This window comes from Crocodylus porosus, unplaced genomic scaffold, assembly GCF_001723895.1.
Source record: "Crocodylus porosus isolate Cpor-Errol unplaced genomic scaffold, CroPor_comp1, whole genome shotgun sequence".
In the NCBI taxonomy this organism is placed as follows: domain Eukaryota; kingdom Metazoa; phylum Chordata; order Crocodylia; family Crocodylidae; genus Crocodylus; species Crocodylus porosus.
Window position 1 is genome coordinate 28791088 of NW_017728909.1, and position 13887 is coordinate 28804974.

The following is a 13887-nucleotide window of genomic DNA, read 5'->3' on the forward strand; positions in this document are numbered from 1 at the left end:
CTGGCACAGATCTTCAAGAACTCCTGGTGCTCTGGTGAAATGCCTTAAGATTGCAAGAAGGCCAATGTGGTGCCCATCTTCAAGAAAGGGAGGAAAGTGGATCTGGCAAACTACAGGCCCATCAGCCTGACCTCTGTCCTGGGGAAGGTCTTGTTAACATATTGGCCGATGGCAGCATCCTGAGGGATAGCCAGCAGAGGTTTGTTGCTTGACCAATCTTTCTGCTAGCTGGGGAATTGGCTCTGTGGTCAGACCCAGAGGGTGGTGTTTGATGGAAGTCAAGAGTCATGGTTCGCTGTGACCAGGGGGGTCCCTCAAGGCTTTGTCTTTGGGCCTATACCATTCAACATCTTCATTAATGATTTGGACACTGGTTTCAGAAGTGGACTGATCAAGTTTGCCAAGAGCAAACTTTGGGGTAAAGCCTGCACACCTGAGGACAGGAGGGGCCTGGTGAGGCTGCAGCTGGAATACTGTGTCCAGTTTTGGACTCCATGATTCAAAAAGGATGTGGAGAATCTTCAGTCCTAGAGGAGAGCCCCGCACATGATCAGAGGTCACGAAAACAGACCTTATGATGAGAGGCTGAGAGCCATGGGACTCTTCAGCCTGGAAAAGGACAGGCTCAGGGGTGATCTGGTGGCCACCTACAAGTTTATCAAAGGTGCTCACCAGGCTTGGGGGGGAATATCTGTTCACCGGAGTGCCCCAAGAGATGACAAGATTGAACGGTCACAAACTCCTGCAAGACTGTTTCAGGTTGGACGCAAGGAAGAACTTCTTTACTGTCCGAGCCTCAAGGTTTGGAATAGACTGCCGCTGGAGTTAGTTCAAGTACCTATTTTGAATGCCTTCAAGATGCATTTGGATGTTCATCTTGCTGGGATCCTTTGACCCCTGCTGACTTCCTGCCCCTGAGGTAGGGGGCTGGACTCGATCTTCTGAAGTCCCTTTCAGTCCTAATGTCTATGACATCTATGAAATTTTGGCATTCTAGCACAAAATGTTGCTGACCCCTGCTCTAAACAACCCATTAAAACTAAAGCCTCACAAGCCTTCAGAATCCAAGTCAAAGATTACAAACATAAAATAATAGCTACACGTTTCACTGATGACACAAAACATTCTGAAAAAAATAGTCTACAAAGCAATTTGCCAGGATGGGAATGTTAAACAATTTCCGCGCTAAGTGAACACCTGCTTGGAATAAACTGTAGTTTTCTGCATTTACAGGCTGAAGTCTAGGACTACGCATTCTGGCTTCTGGTAATTAACTTACGACTTGTGTACCAATTGCTCCAGTACCTCTGAAAAATCCAAAATGTACAGATTTGCTAGGTAGGCAGGTTTCTAAATTAATCAGAAAGTAGAAATAAATTATAAAAAATGAGTACACACTTTGCCCACTGAAACCAAAAATTACAGTACTTAGGTGAAAGTCTTTTTCAATATAAAAATATGATCAGGTGAGAAGTTACCTAATGGAATATTGTTTAATGAACTATCCCAATATCAGGAATCTCATATCTGGGAATCTTTGTAGTCCACTGAGTTAAAAAACAATGTATAGAAATATATCCTGACAACATTTTTCTGGTTTAAAACATTTATTTTAACAAATACATGTCCTTAAGATGAGCTAGATGCTGCAACAGCGGCTCTCTTGGGCTTCGGTGTAGTTCCTTCACGGAATCCATTCCTGTATGCACAAAAACAAGTAGTTACCACCCTTTAGAAAGGACTTATTTATGAGATGCTAAATAGTACTATTTGTGGGCAAGTCTCAAGCTCCAAAGTTTTTGGTTCAGCTTATCTCAGTTACAGGTTGAAATCACTTCTGAACTCATATGTTCAGACATTTTTTAAAGAGAAACATCATTGACAAGCTGTCATTAATATTTCAGTGAAACCATTTCTCTCCCAGTAAGTCAATTTCAATGCATTTCAATATAATGGACTCCAACCAGCATTGCTCACTCAGACAAGGTTCTTGCTGAAGACCTGCCCCAGATTTATTTTTCCAGAAAGTGATTTAAATCAAAGAGTTTTCACTTTAGGAAGTAGAGGAAACCTATCCTAACAGTAGTGCCAAATTTTGGCAAAGCAGCTTTTACTTCACAGAGGCAGAAAGGAGAGGGAAAGGCCTTATCAGAGCTGTAAGGCGCACAACAAATGCTTTAGGTGTCAGACACTCCAGGCTGCAGAAATGCACATGCTGTAAATATGCCATGATTGCTTTGCTAGAAAGTGTTATTCTGAATTTTGATCAGTGTAAACAATAATCCCACTAGTTTCTGAACTGCTAAGAATAATATAATATTTCATATTCCTAAAAATTCATATCCGTTTCAAAAGGCTTCTGGATTTGAGGCACAGCATTTTGAAATCATGGAACTTCTGGCTAAAATATAGACTAACTAGACCAGGGGGCTCAACCTTAGCCCATGGGCCAGATCCAGCCTGCAGCTCCACGTCTTCTGTCTTGCACGGCTCCAAACAAACTTGGAGATTTGGCAGGATTGCACTGGCACCGTTGCCAAATTTCTGGACCTGCAGGGAGCCCCAGGCCCTGCACACTAGGCCAGTACACAGAGCCAGGCAGGTACAGCATTAGGCCCTTGGAGACCAAGAGGCTGACCACCACAAGACTAGACTACATCATTGTCTAACATGTCTGCTGTCATTAACTCACAAACTTTATATTTAATCGCTGTCCAATTATTATCACATCTGGCAAAATAAGCACATTTGTAAATGAGCTAAGCAAATGATAACTTTTATTAGCACATTCCTTTAAGGTTTTTCAATGGAATATCTAGCCCCCCAAAAAAATTAATCGAAGTTGACAACATGCAATGTATGAGATGAAAGAATAAGCTGATCAGAAGGAATGTACTGCCACAAGTAAAGATATAATTTCACATCATGACAGGCTCTGCTTTCCACACAGAAGTGGCAGAAAATAATGGCAGGTTCCTTTAGTTAAAAACTTAAGTTACCAGAAGTGTAAACTATAGTTGCATGCCTAGAAGTAAAATTGCATTGTTTATTTCAAATTCATAACTAAATGAAAACTGGGTTACATTCCAAGCAAATACTATTCCCACTGTAGCTTTCATGACCTGTATCTGAATCAAAACCAAGAACCTTTCAGCTTCAGCCAACACTTCAGATACGTTAAGATCAACAGTTTTGTTTTTATGCTCAACTCTCAAATACCTTTTAAAATCACAAGAGTAACCAACTATTTAAGATTATACTGCAAGAATACATTTAAAAGCAGTACTAAATGCTCAGCTGGAAAATGGATTTTTAAAAGGAATTTGAAGTTCACATAATGTCACGTAACAGTCATTTGCTGAAAGCAAATATTCAGTTATGTACCTGAATCGACGGTAGACCTTTTTCAGGTGCCTCATACGACCAGTACCAGTGGTGTTGCGTCTTTTAGCCTTTGCACTCCAGTTATCTGCAACATAATTTATTACTTTAATTTTGCATGACCTACAATACTTAGCTGTACAGTACCCTGCAGATAGTGAAGGATCACCATCCTCAAGGTAAAGGAACAATAACTAGCACACAAACATAACACACGCGCATCAAAAAAATTGTTTCCGTGGGGACGTGGTACACAGACCGTATTTGGAGAACTGTGTATACTTCATGCACCACAGTACACAAATACAATGAGCAAGGGCTTGTTCTTCCATGCCAGGTGTGCCTAACAGCAGCAAAAAGCTCCGTAACTCCAATATACTACCAAACAGCATGGAAATCCTTGTGCATACATCCTGCTTTACTCCAAGAGAAAGATGCTGTCCTACCCCTCCCCAAATAGAAGATGGCTCTGTTTACAAATACATGATACAACACTGCTATTCCCACCCTATTTCCCACCCCCTCTCTACCACCCGCCCAAAAACTCTTGTAGCAACTTACACTTTCTCTTGCGTTTAGCAGGGTACCCGCATTTCCCACAAGTAGATTTCTGGAGATGGTACGCCTTGGATCCACAGCGACGGCACAAGGTGTGCGTCTTATTGCGGCGCTTCCCAAAGGATGACGTTCCCTTCGTCTGAAGCACATTTCAGAGCATCGAAAAACCAAGAGCATGGTATTAAAATACAGCCTGACACATGTCACAAAAGGAGGTCACAGACACACGCTTGTTTCACAAAGCAGAGACTTGACCAGTTTTGCTAGGCCCTGCCCCTTTCCATCGTTCAGCAGCTGCTTTTAAGCTCAGGTGCTTCCCACAGCTCTTTACACCACTTCCAAGTTCCCCTACATTTTATACTGCTTTCTAAGGCTTTAGAAATGCTCCGGTTCATGCATCGGAGACGTCTCGGTCCCCAAGCACAGCTCTATCGAGGGAAGCTCAGGGCTGAAGGCAACAAAAGCCTATCGAGTGCGGACCCCTCCCCCCACGGCACTTCCAGCGCGCCCTCCTTAAGGCTGCGAGGAGGAAGCCGTAGCCGGAATCCCTCCCTTAGGCTTAGCAGAAGCAACCGCAGGCGCTCCTGGCCCCGGGCTCCCCCTGCGGGGCTGCCGGCAGGGAGCGGACTCAGCCCAGGCAGGAGGCCGCCTGCCCTCCGGCTCCCGGACCCGGCCGGTCCCTAGGGTGCGCGGGACCGGGAGGCAACGCCGGGCCGAGCGGGGGCCGCGCCGGGGTGGCAGATGGAGGCAGATTGGCCGCGCCGCGCCACGCACTCACCATGTTCCCCGGCCGCCTGCACCAAAGAGGCCGCGCCCGCCCCCCGCTTCCGCTTTATCCCGCGCGCCACTTCCGGGTGCGCCGCCGAAGCCGCTCCGCCGAGCCGGGGGAAGGGAAACGCTGTCACACCGGGCCGGCCCCGCAGGTAGGCGGGGCTAGGGGCGCTGGTGATGTCACCGGTCGCGGCGTCTGCTCCCCTTCCACCCGAGAGGGATCAGGCCAGGGCGGCGTCGCGCGGGGCTGCTCTGGCGTCTCTCATTCCATTCAGCAATTTTAAAGAATTTACTTTTGCAGAAATCTTGTTGGTCTAATAAAAGGTATCACCTCTGTCCACGAGCCCTGACTGGCTTGTCCTCCTGAGTCTAGTCCGATCCGACCAAAACCCGGATACCTGGAGTCTCGAGGAATTATTAGACTCCTGAGACAAACGATAGGGCATTCGTTTAAAATAAAGTCTTAAATGTGGAACCCGATTCATACAGTCCTCCAGTGGGTTTTTTATATTGTCATAGTCGCCTGCATTTGCCTTCCTGACGGAAATTCTGGGCGCTGTAATTAACGTTGTTATGCCATGTGATGAAACCTCCCGGAATAGATGCAAAGGAGTTGGCAACCCCGTGCCCCAGAGGCAGCCGTGGCCATGCCAGCCCTGGGGCGCTGGAGCTGCTGGGGGTGCCCCCTGCCAGGCACAGCGGGACCAGGGCCGGCTCCTGGCCCTGCAGAGCTGGTGGGCTGCCTTTGCCCCAGGAATGCAGGGACTAGCTTGTGTGGAAAGCGAGCAAACCAGGGGCGAGTGGGAAAGATTGGGGTTCTCAGGTGCTGGTGTCTGCCCTGACATAGAGACTTTCCAAGAGAGGGACAAAAAGAGAAGTTGGGAAATTTGGGGCATTGTGGAGTGACAGTGAAGATGACAGCACCCTGCTCCCACCTGGCATAACAGCAGATAGCCCTCAGCACCTTCTGAGGGCTGACAGTAGTGTTTTATATGCTGGGATATATATCCACCTTTGGCAATCCCTCAGTTCGAGCATGATCTCAACCACAGTTAATGGATGGGTCACAAGGCAACGTAAAAAGCCAAGCCTTGAGCCACACGTCAGTCCACAGAAGTTGCAGGTCTTTCCGCAGGGGAGGGGAGGCCACGGGCCCATTCTTCTTTCCCTTCCTCCTCTCTTCTCTGCTTCCTCCACCCATTGTCTTCCGCAGGTCAGTGGGTGGTGGGGAGAGATTTACCTCAAAACAGACAGCTGCTTGGTTGAGGTTGAGGGGCCATTGGAGTTGGTTAGCAGTCAGTTTCTCCAAGCTCTTGATGTCAGCATCTGTTTTGTTGACGTATGCCTTCAAAGTGTCCTTGTACTGTTTCCTCTGGCCACCACAAGATCTCAGGCTGCAACGAAGCTGGAGTAGAGTGCTTGTTTTCAGAGCTGATAGGCAACCAGACACAACATCCAGTCCAGCAAAGTTAGTTCTCGAGGATCACCAACTCACTAGGTTCAACAAGGATGCCAGCAGGTGACCTTCAGGTTACGCATCACTGCCTGCTGCTGCGCACACTCCCCGGGAGAATATAGCAGATACGCTCTGCACAATTGTCCATGTAGCAGTGGTGGGTGCAAGCTGCCTGCTGTGGGCTTGGGGCTCCCTGCCCTGCTGCCTTCCCGTGCCAGAGGACAAGACCTGAAGCAGCAGAGCAAATGGGGCTGAACTTCACTTGATCAACCTCCTGGATACAAAAAATCATGGACTAAATATAGACATTTAAATATAGATTTATGACATATTATGACCTGCCTGACATCTGATTCCCCAGGTACCTCTCCACCATTCAACTGCTACATTCATCCCTCTTTTCTCTTCCCCCGCCCTCCACCCAGCCTGTATCTCACCCACTGACTCTTCAGTTTACATCTTCACTGACTGCCTGTCTTGCATGCAGCCCAGCCTCTGGTTTCTTCCATTCAGGAAGAGCACACACCAAGTACAGAGACTTCCTCAGCCTGACGAAGGGTTTTTAAACCCAAAAGCTTGCTACAATTTTTCCCCCCAACTATTTAAGTTAGTCTAATAAAAGATATCAGATTCACCCAAAAAACCTCATCTGTTGAGGTCAGAAAAGGTATCCAAGGGTCAAGCCACCTGGTGTGGGTTCTTTTCTTCCTCCTGGGGCTGCTGAAGCCTGAACACTTGGGAGCCAGAAAAGCCTGGTGCCCCGTTCTTCACTGATGAAGCAAACTCAAGCAATGTGAAGGGAAAGCCTCAGAGACAGGGAGAGAAAGTCTGTCTCAGGGCTTGAGACCTCTGTTCTCTCCCTCTTCTTTCCCCTTTTTGTTTTCTGGGTTTTGAATGAGATTATGCCGGGACGGGTATCAATCCTTGCAGCAAACTGGTCAAAGTTGGAGCCTGGCAGTTTTGCTGGCATGCTCTGGGCCAGGACTGAGAGCCTGGCATGTTTCAGTTGCTTTTGCAACTTCTTTTGGGTTCAGCATAGCTGTGTCGCTGAAACCCTAGCTATGTGTCCTGCTGGCTGTTTTGCCCGTGAAGTGGGATGATGCCATGAGCGCGTCCTTCCCTAGTGCAGGCTGCCCAGGAACAGGGCCCTGGTAGCTACCGGCCATGCAGACCTTGAGTGCAATGATGCCACAAGAGTATCATTCCGTAATGGAGACTGACCAGGAGACAGGGTCCTGGCAGTCACTGTGTTGGGGATTGTAGTGTCTTAGTGTGGTGGTAAAGCTGAAACTATGTGTCCAGGCTGAAGCCATAAGCCTGGACCCTTTTTGCTATTTTACCACTGCTGTGTTTCAGCCTACCGGTGTGGGGCTGAACCCCAGCGACATGTTGGCTGGCAGATTTGGGCCACAGTAAAGCCCTGGCACTTATTGTTGCTTATTCAGACTTCAGTGGTATATAGACCTGGTTGGCTTTTTGCTGCCCAGTCCAGGCCCAGTGAAATATGGCCTTTTGTCCCTTTTGCAGTTTATGCCCCAACCAAGCAGTGTGGTTGGGCGCTAGTTCTAGTTCAGGCCTAAGACAAAATAGGCCTGCCCCCGCCCTCCCCTTCTTTTGTTATTTCATAGCTGTTAGGTCTCAGCCTAGCAGTGTAGCTGAGACTATACGCCCAGGCCACAGCCAAGGCCTGGCACTCATCTGTTGTATATTCAGACCAGGGTGCAGGACAGGCCCGAGTCCCCCTTGTATTGTTTTACAGTGGTTGTGTCTCAGCACAGCTGTATTGCTGGCCCTGCTGTATGTTTGTTCGTTGTATGCCTGGGCCTGGCACGTGTTGCTTTTGTGGCTCTGTGTCATTCCTGACCGATGTAGTGCAGTTGGTGCTTGTTGCTGGTCAGGCTCCTTTGCTGTTTGGCTGGCTTTTCTCTGAGTTCTCTTGCAGTTTCCTGCCCCAGCAGAGCTGGGATTAGTACTAAAAACTTTGGGATGAGCTATACTAATGAAAACTGCAGTTCACACCTCAAATCTGCCATGTGGAAATGAGGATCAACACTATACTTTCTGAGGGAGCAATGAGGGGTCCTTTGCAATGCAGAAGGACCTACTCTTTCCAGCAGCTCCCTGCAGTACAGCGGACCCGTGGAACAGCTCGCTGGACTCTCCGGTGTGGGCCCCTGTTTCCAGACCATTGCTGAAGGGCAGGTATCGGGGTGCTTGTCCCGGGAACTACCCACTGGGGAGTCCCAAGTCCCAGACTGCCTGGGTATGGGTAAAGACCCCTCCAAGAGGGTACCACCTATAGAATTTGTTTTGTAGTTTGTAGTGTTTTAAAACTATAGTTAGTAATTGCTTTTTTCTTTATGCTTTGTAATAAATCTGGGGGTTTTTTGTTTACACTGCTTGCAAGAAAAGGGTTGTTGGTTTTAGTAATTGATCGTAATAAAAAATTTAGTGTTTCCCAGATAGAGTGGGTGGGGGTTCAAGTCACAGTAAAATGTATTTACTATCCCCAGAATTGAACGCAGCCCTTGTTGCTGCTGACAGGTGCTCAGCAGAAGGGTTACAAACACATATATTTTCATCCTGCGATGAGCTGGAGATCTGCTGCTTCAGAGCAGACTGAATTAATCGAGACTGCTCCACACAAGCTGATGCACACTGTGCTGTGCCACATGCAGTTGCATAAGTGGCAAAATGCACATGAGCACACAGAAAATGGTGGCAGTGCACTTTTGAAAGTACCTTCTATGGGTTTTAGTTCAAAAGTGCGCCACCACCATTTTCTCAGTGCTGACACGCATTTTGCCACTTACTCAACGGCAAGCGACGTAGCACCAGGCACTGTGGCGCTTGCATGTATACATATGCCCCTGAGACCCTCATTTGTGAATCCCAGATAGCCTTAGGCATGGGATAGAAGCCAAAATGCTCAGCTAAGCTATGGTAGTGGTGCCTCTGGGCACAAGCAGTAGTCAATTAAATTTTAGGTGCCTACCTAGATTTTCTGGGATAAATGTGGATGTCTGAGGGTCCTGGGTGCTATAGCAGGTAAGTGAAATTTCGGCAGGTTGCTGTCTTAGACTTATATGTCTAAATGCTTAAACCCATTTTGGATGTCTGAGTTCCTTTTTGAACCAAACCTGAGTTCTTTCCCTTTGATTAGCTCTTACTCCAGCCCTGGACTGATGTCAAAACAAAGACAGAGGTGTCTTAGTCCCACTAAATTTCTGACAATATATTTTATCATTTCAATTTTAATTTATTCTCCATTACCAGAACTCCACTGGAGTACTCAATGCCATGAGTAAAACCATCCCAATTACAGGTGCCCTTTTGACAGGGTCTAGGGAACTCAAATAGCATGGATATATACTGTGGTATTTGAGCTGGATCTTAACAATCTTCCTCACATAAGGACAGATGTATATCTTTTAATAAATACCCCTTTTCTTGTTTCCTCTTGTTTAGCCTGGCGAGAGAGCATGCTGGATGCTGGATAGGAGGCTATGGCAAGAGCCGCCGAAGTACGCATGCTCGTATGTTTCCCTGCCTACATACACTACTAAATAAATGCATTTTTTTGTAAGTCAAATCAGTCTGTCTACATGCTTTAAAAATTGTTAGTAAAAGGTGTGCATTATGGTATGTTTTTGAATCATCATTAGTACTCTGGAAGGTGGGAATATGGGAGGTAAGGAATAAGCAGGGACTTAGCAAGTCCCATTTCAGCTGCTCCCAGCCCTGCTTGGAGAGGGTATCTGCATTGTGGTTATAGATGTACCTGAGATGTAGTTTAGACATACTTTAGCTAGCTCTAAATTTACTAGCTGTAGGGCTTTCCACACACAAAATATTTTTACTGGTATAACTTACATTGGTTTTGTAAACAGATATATGGAGCAAGCAGACAAGTAGATATCCAGGTATAGGTAGCAGCTTAGAGTAACTATTACAGCACTTTGCTACTGGGCTGAGATTGGGTGGGATGGGGGAGGGCAGGGAGCAAACAGGTAACTGTTTGTCTTGAGCAATAGTCTTTGCAGCAGTTGTTTGTCTGGAGCGGGTAACAGTCTGTTTGTCTTGAGCAAATAACTATGGACAACACTAACATGGATATAGTTTTACCTCTGATTTTTGCAGAGGTAATTCTACCCCAGATTCAAGTAAGCTACATCAGGCACAATAAATTTATACTAGGCACAGTGAATTTCAAAGAAAATTTAAAATCTTTTGTACAAGTAAAGATAACTACACAAGATTTAAGGCAGTGAAGAGTCAAGTCTGAGATGTGGTACAAGCATCATAGGTTCTATCTAATAAACGAAGGGCTTTTTTTTAAACAGGGATAATGAGGCTTAAGCCATTATTTCCAAATTTGGATGCCAATACCTACAAGTATTTACATCTAAGTGTCTGCAAATCTTATTGAAGTGTCTGCAAATCCTATACAAGTGTCTAGAAATCCTATTGAAAGATGAACATTTTGACCTAGGTCACTAAGTCACACAGAGTGTTTCTGACAGAAGTGGGAGTAGAACTTAAAAGCATCATTTTCACAAGTATAAATTAATTTTAAATGACCTCTGCTTTGAGTGATTTTTGGATGACAATGTGACTTTCAGAACTAGGCACCTCTGTGAAGTCAATGGGAGATGAAGGTGCTCAGTCAGCATCTCTAGAAATTTAGTCCGAAGTGCATCAGGGCAGCTCTCAAAAGGTGAAGCACACAAAAGATTAGCAGATGCCTTTGAATATTTAATTCTGTAAATCTTATCCAAAATCCTTTGTTTTAACCACAGGAAAATCTATACCCATGCTGTATGAAAGTAGTACACAGAAACCTGGGTGCCACTAGAGGACAGTGTAACTCAACTAAATCCTCCTATGTGATTTGCTGAAAAAGAGATAGGTAGCTGTGACCTAGCAGCACATTAATTTTAGTTGCACATTAATTTTAGGAGCTCTTAACACCTGGATTGTCCACATATTAATACCTGAAACTAGGATTAAGCACACTTTAGGCAGTTTAAAGTTACACCACTGCAGGGCAGGTTTACCTCTAATCTATGTTACCCAGCTCGTTCCATTACTGTGTGACCGACCCAAGTTACAGTTCTCCAGCATCCCTTTCCCACCCACCTGTTCTGTGGACTAACTTCTCCTCCCCTGGACTCAGAGGGGCAGTTCTGGCACCAAACTAACTTCCCCTTCCGTCTTTGGGGATGCAACCTTTGCACTTCCAGGTGTGCAACCCCATGCAAACAGCCTGCAGAACATGTTCCAGCTAGCTAAGTTGCAGGGCATGGAGTGGGGTCTAGGCAGGGTGGGGAGAGGCAAGGTCGAGGGCCAGATTGGGTACCCATGATTGACGCTTCCTTGCTAGGTCAAGGGCAGTAGCTCCTCCAAAAGCACCTTCCCTTACTACTTCTACCTCACAATCTTCCCACGAAGCATGACCACCACCCCCCAGACCTTAATCCCAATTTATTAAAACATGAAACCTCTTTTAATTTACTTCCTGCAATAACTGCTGAACAATGGGAAGCGCTCACATAGAAGAAACACTGGAGAACACCATTGCTGCATTATACCATCTGACAAGCAACCACATAAAGACCTAACCTGTCCATTTACTATGAAGGAACTGACAGTCATCATAAGCCTGCTGAAACATGGGAAGGCAGCAGGAGTAGACAATGTACTCGCTGAGATGATACAAGACCTAGGACCTCTTGCAAAGCAATGGCTCCTTGATCTATTCAATACATGCATGACGAGTAAACAAATATCATTGGTATGGAGGAAGGCAAGAGTCATAGCTCTGCCCAAACCAGGGAAAGACCTTTCATCACCAAAGTTATAAACTGATTCTCCCTCCTCAGCATTGCCTACAAACTGTATGGATGTCTAATCCTGCAACAGAATTTCACCCTTGGTAGCTTCTAAACTTAGACAAGACCAAGCAGGTTTTATACCAGGCTGAACCTGTGCAGGAACAACTAAACCTCACGCAGCATACCGAAAATTGTTTCCAACAGAAGTTCATCACCAAATAGTGTTTGTTGACCTATCTGCTGCATATCATACTGTCTAACACTGCATCATGATCCACAAACTGTACCTCATGACTGATGACTTAGATTTAAGCAAGACCATTCAAAACCTCTTGGAGAACAGCACTTCTATGCAGTACTAAGTAGCCAGAAAAGTAGATGGTGCTCCCAAACAGACAGTTTACCACTAGGTAGTGTGCTTGCCCCACTTTTATTCAACATCTACATTAACGATCAGTTCAGCCACCTCCAGCTGCATATCAGTGTTTCATCTATGCTGACATCTCTGCATTACCGCACAACAGAAGAATTTTGGGGACACCGAGAAGATGCTGAAGAGAGCACTGAATGGCATGTCAGATTATTACCTAACTAATTATCTCAAAACAAACCCTAGCAAAACCAAAATCTGTGCCTTCCACCTGAGAAGATAGGATGCAGAATGACACTTGAGTGTCACCTGGGGTGACCAGAGTCTCAAACATCAGAAATATGTGCTCTGCTTAGGGGTAACATTGGACCGTACACTTAGTTACAAAAAGCACATATTAAATTCCAAGTGGGGAGCACATCCATCCACCTTACATACTACTTCTGTAGCACTTTGTTTCTCTGTGGCTGAATATGCCTGCACTATCTGGGGATGCTCAAGTCACAGTAAACATATTGACATCACCCTAAATGATACATGTAGAATTATAACAGGCTGTCTAAAACTCACCCCTGTTCCCTGTCTATATGCACTATCTTGCATGGCACCCCCATACATAGATGGATCTATCTATCTATAGGATATATATGGTGTGTGTGTGTGTGTGTGTGTGTGTGTATACAGATATATAAAATGCACATATACTTTTTGATTCTCACCTATGAATGTGAGAGGTTGGAACTTCTCATTTAGAAACTCATGTAGATAAAGCATCTTGTGCTAAACAAAAAAGAAAACTCAAAGAAGAAAGCTGTCTAGTCCAAGATCCTGCCTGCTAAGATGCTTTATAAGTAGATCAAGAAAACTTATATCAGCTTATTATTGAAAACAGACCTCCAATGTCTAGTTCTTATCTCTGTATCAGATTAACCATAATTCCCTTACTTTCAAAGATGAAATTATTTATCTTCTACCCAAAGGGTGCATTTATATGTTCTATAAAGTGCCTTAGTTACTGTGCACTTAGTTTAGTACTTGCTCAATAACTAAATGTGCAGTAACTACATTTATTGTGCAGTAGCATGAGCACATGGTTATTTTGTGACATTTATTGCTTATTAGCCTAATAACACTGAGCAGTAGGCTATTAGCGTGGTTTTTAACCACCACACTACTGTGTAGAATTATTAGGCTAATGCTCAGTAAGCGTCTCGTATAGACCCACCTGGAGTGTCATAAAAATGAACTTGTGTATTACAATAAAATAGGTGACATAACTTAGCATAAAAGGAATGTTTAAAACCTACAATATTTTAAGATATTCTCAAAGTTGTTTGTACCATGGGGCAGGTCTTAGGTGAGAGAATGGCTCATTAACCATCTCCTTTTCCATTTTCAATTGCTTAAATCAAGAGTGTCAAACATATAGTTTGTGGAGCCACTCCATCTGGTCTTCTAGGCTGCTAATGGACAAGAGAATTGGGGGTAGGGCCTGCTGCAGAATCCAGGGGCCCAGG

General features: G+C 45.3%; 1 protein-coding gene across 1 annotated transcript; it reads right to left on the reverse strand.

Moving 5' to 3' along the window:
• Positions 1-1588: 1588 nt before the first annotated feature.
• Positions 1589-4817, reverse strand: RPL37 (ribosomal protein L37). The gene is made up of 4 exons (XM_019532002.1): positions 4718-4817; positions 3943-4078; positions 3385-3469; positions 1589-1699 (listed from the first exon to the last, which is right to left on the reverse strand). Exons 1-4 carry the CDS (start codon positions 4718-4720, stop codon positions 1630-1632), a joined length of 294 nt encoding a protein of 97 aa, XP_019387547.1. The 5' UTR covers positions 4721-4817; the 3' UTR covers positions 1589-1629.
• Between the last annotated feature and the right edge of the window lie 9070 nt (positions 4818-13887).